The sequence below is a fragment of the Acanthisitta chloris genome, unplaced genomic scaffold (assembly GCF_000695815.1).
Source record: "Acanthisitta chloris isolate BGI_N310 unplaced genomic scaffold, ASM69581v1 scaffold5466, whole genome shotgun sequence".
NCBI lineage: Eukaryota > Metazoa > Chordata > Aves > Passeriformes > Acanthisittidae > Acanthisitta > Acanthisitta chloris.
Genome location: NW_008677485.1, coordinates 1 through 3,197, shown reverse-complemented (window position 1 = coordinate 3,197; position 3,197 = coordinate 1). Strand labels below are relative to the sequence as shown.

The 3,197-nt window shown below is 53.6% G+C and overlaps 1 protein-coding gene across 1 annotated transcript in view; it reads right to left on the bottom strand.

Annotated features, from left to right (window-relative positions):
• The window catches only part of VPS26B (vacuolar protein sorting 26 homolog B (S. pombe)), a 7,658-nt gene extending 4,503 nt beyond the window's left edge, over positions 1-3,155 (bottom strand). Inside the window, exon 1 of the mRNA XM_009076513.1 lies at positions 2,924-3,155. Coding sequence (XP_009074761.1) covers positions 2,924-3,146 — 223 coding nt within the window. The 5' untranslated portion in view covers positions 3,147-3,155. The remainder of the gene's footprint in view (positions 1-2,923) is intronic.
• Positions 3,156-3,197: the final 42 nt, after the last annotated feature.

Sequence of the window (3,197 nt, the reverse complement as noted above, 5' to 3'; positions counted from 1 at the left end):
AAACTACAGGTTTCCTCATCAAATGAAGGCAATCCTCTACACTTCCACCCAATTTGCTCCCTGAAGTCAAAGCACCAGCACCTTAAAACTCTGCAGTGTGCATTAACAGCTCAGTCTTACACATAACCACCAACAAAACCTGCCCTTCCCAGCCCTGCGTGTCAGCCTGTGCCCACAGGACACCCACACAGTCCTTCTGAAAGGTAAAGCCTTTCTGGTTAGATGAGGAAACAAAAACCTAAGTCATCGTACACACACAAGTTCACTGTCAGCACTAAACTGTGCCGAGGAGGCTTGTGAGAGGTGTTCAAGAACTGCAGCAGGACTCAGTTCTTCTCTCCTTGAGATGCGAGATGAGATTTCAGCTTTTAAGTGATGTCTGTTTGGTACAGCCCTTTGCTCACCTTATCTCTCTAATGGAAATATTGGCACTAGAACTCCCTCACGCACAACAGCAAATGTCATCAAGCCCTTCAGGCTGGGCAGGCAGGTGACATAAATAACCAACCCTCTCTGCACGGAATATGCATGTCCACTGAGAGGAAAGTGCTCGTTGATGTGACAAGGAGAAGCCATGTGCCACATGCAAAGAGGAATATGTCATCTTGCCACACAATGCAGAAGGCAACAATCCAACTGAAAGCAAGGGAAGGCAAATGTCACTGTGCTGAGTTCACAGATTGACACTCTGCAGCCTTCAGAAGAGGAAGGATTGATGTTTCCCACACTTCAGCAGACATTAGGCTGTCAAACAGGTATAAGCTGTAATTTTGGGTTTCTAGAGCTATAAGGTTTCTAGATTGAGAAATGAACCTGCCAATATTCTGGTGGCATGCTCAGGCCACAGCAACCACGGGAGAAACAATCTGAAGTGGGTTCTGTGCTCACAGTCTGGCCTCTGGTACCCACCCTGGAACAGCATCTTCCCTGGCACACATCCCTCCTTCATGTACCACCCTCCCTACCTGTTAAACTCACTCACCTAGATGGCAGTGAGAAGGCAGAATACAAAGCAAGAGATGGAGGTGACATGGAAAGCATCAAGAAGTGCCATCAGTGGCACAAACTTCAGTGATTACCCAAGTGGCTTGATGGGCAATGAGAAAGGACTAATGTGCAGCCACAGCAGCTCCTACACACCCTGCTTGGGCAACAATGTGCATGCAAAGCAGTTTTCTACAGAGGTATGGCTCAAAAGTCTTCCAAAATTGGGAATGAGAAGCAGGTGAGGCAGCACAGAGGAGACAGTGGAGCAGGAGATAAAGCTCATGCTTACTTTGCACTGCCAGTCCCATCAAATATGATATGCCCAGGTCATACTCTGGCTCCTGATGAGCATCCTCACCTACACTCCATGGGCTCTGTCCTGCCCTCTCCTTCCAAAAAGCAGAGTCAGGCACAAGCAAAGCCAACAAAACTACTAAACAGCAGTGTGGGATCGGGGGGAAACCTCCAGTCCACATTCCTTCACCGCAGGATTTGCAATGCAAAGGCTGCAGGCCCACAGCTCCTTTGGGGGTTAAAGCCAAGCACAGAGAGCCACAGACGTGAGGCCTCACATTCAGTCACATCCCTAGGAACATCCTGAACTTATTTGGGGCTGGTGGGACTCAGGCACATCCCTGAAACACGGACAGCTCCTCTCTGATGGAGCAGGGGGTGTGGCAGCTGCCTCTCCTCTACTACAGCAGGAAGTATTACATCTAAATTGGTTACATGCACCGATAACCACAAGTTTTCAACAACTTGAAGTCACCCAACTAACCGTGCAGGGATGTGTGGGTGCTCACTACGAGTGAGAGATGGAATCAGCCAAGCTGAGCCTGTAGCAAAGGTGATCTACCCAGGGAAAACACGTTGTGGGGTCAGGGCTGGGAAGGTGCTGTTGGTGACATGGACAAAACCCACCTGATCACCAGCCTTGGCAGAGCTACTGCATCCCCAACAGAGTCAGCAGGCATGAAAGATGCAGGCAGACAGCTCAGAGAGCAGTGAACAGAGCCTGGGAACACAGCCTGGCAGCTGGCACTGCCAGCAGGTCCAGCCTCAGACCTGCAGCTGCAGGACCAAACCGAATTTTACCCATTTTGGAGAAGAAACTGGTGACTGAGCACAAGTGAGAAATGAGGACAAGGGAACAATGACCTGGAAAAGGACTGGAATGCCCTTCCTTCCACCAGGGCTGGAGCCTGGAGAGCAGGCCAGGCTGCCCAGCTCAGAGGGTGGAATAATGTCAGGCAGGCGTGGGAATGCTGTGTGCAGCTGAGCACCACTCAGGAGTGAGATTAACCTACTTGGCACCAGTGAGGATCCCCAGGCCCTTGGCACCAGGGAGATCCCAGTGCCAGGGGGTGCAGTGATGCTCCCTGGACCCTTGGCACCCATGAGGATCTCACTGCCATGGGGTGCAGTGATGCTCCCCAGAGCCTTGGCACCAGTGGGATCCCAGTGCCATGGGGTGCAGTAATGCTCCCTGGGCCCTTGGCACCAGTGGGATCCTGGTACTATGGAGCACAGTGATGCTCCCAGGACCCTTGGCACCAGTGAAGATCCTGGTATCGTGGAGCACAACAATGTTCCCAGGACCCTTGGCACTAGTGGGATCTCAGTGCCATGGGGTGCAGCAATGCTCCCCAGACCCTTGGCACCAGTGAAGATCCCACTGCCACGGAGTGCAGTGATGCTCCCTAGGCCCTTGGCACCAGTGGGATCCTGGTACTGTGGAGCACAGTGAAGCTCCTGGGACCCTCGACACCAATGAGGATCCCACTGCCATGGGGTGCAGTGATGCTCCCCAGACCCTTGGCACCACTGTGATCCCAGTGCCATGGGTAGCTGTGCTGCTCCCAGTTGACCCCAGGCAGGGATAACCAGGCCCACCGCTCACCCCAGGCCATACCCACCCACCCCAAACCCCACTCACCGATCTGCCCGATGAACTCCACTTTGATACCCTGATGCTCCAACCTCTTGTTGGGATTCTTCAGGGTGAGGACCACCCTCCCGGACACCGTCTCCCCATCATAGAAAAGGAAGTATTTCTCCTTCTTTCCCTCCTCCGTCTTGTGCTCCACGCGCCGCCGGCTCTCGGCATCGCTCAGCACCAGCTCCAGCTCCGCGCTCTGCCCGAACCCGAAGAAGCTCATGGTCCCGGGCGGCAGGGGGGGGGTTACCCCCGCGGCCCCGCGGGCGGATCG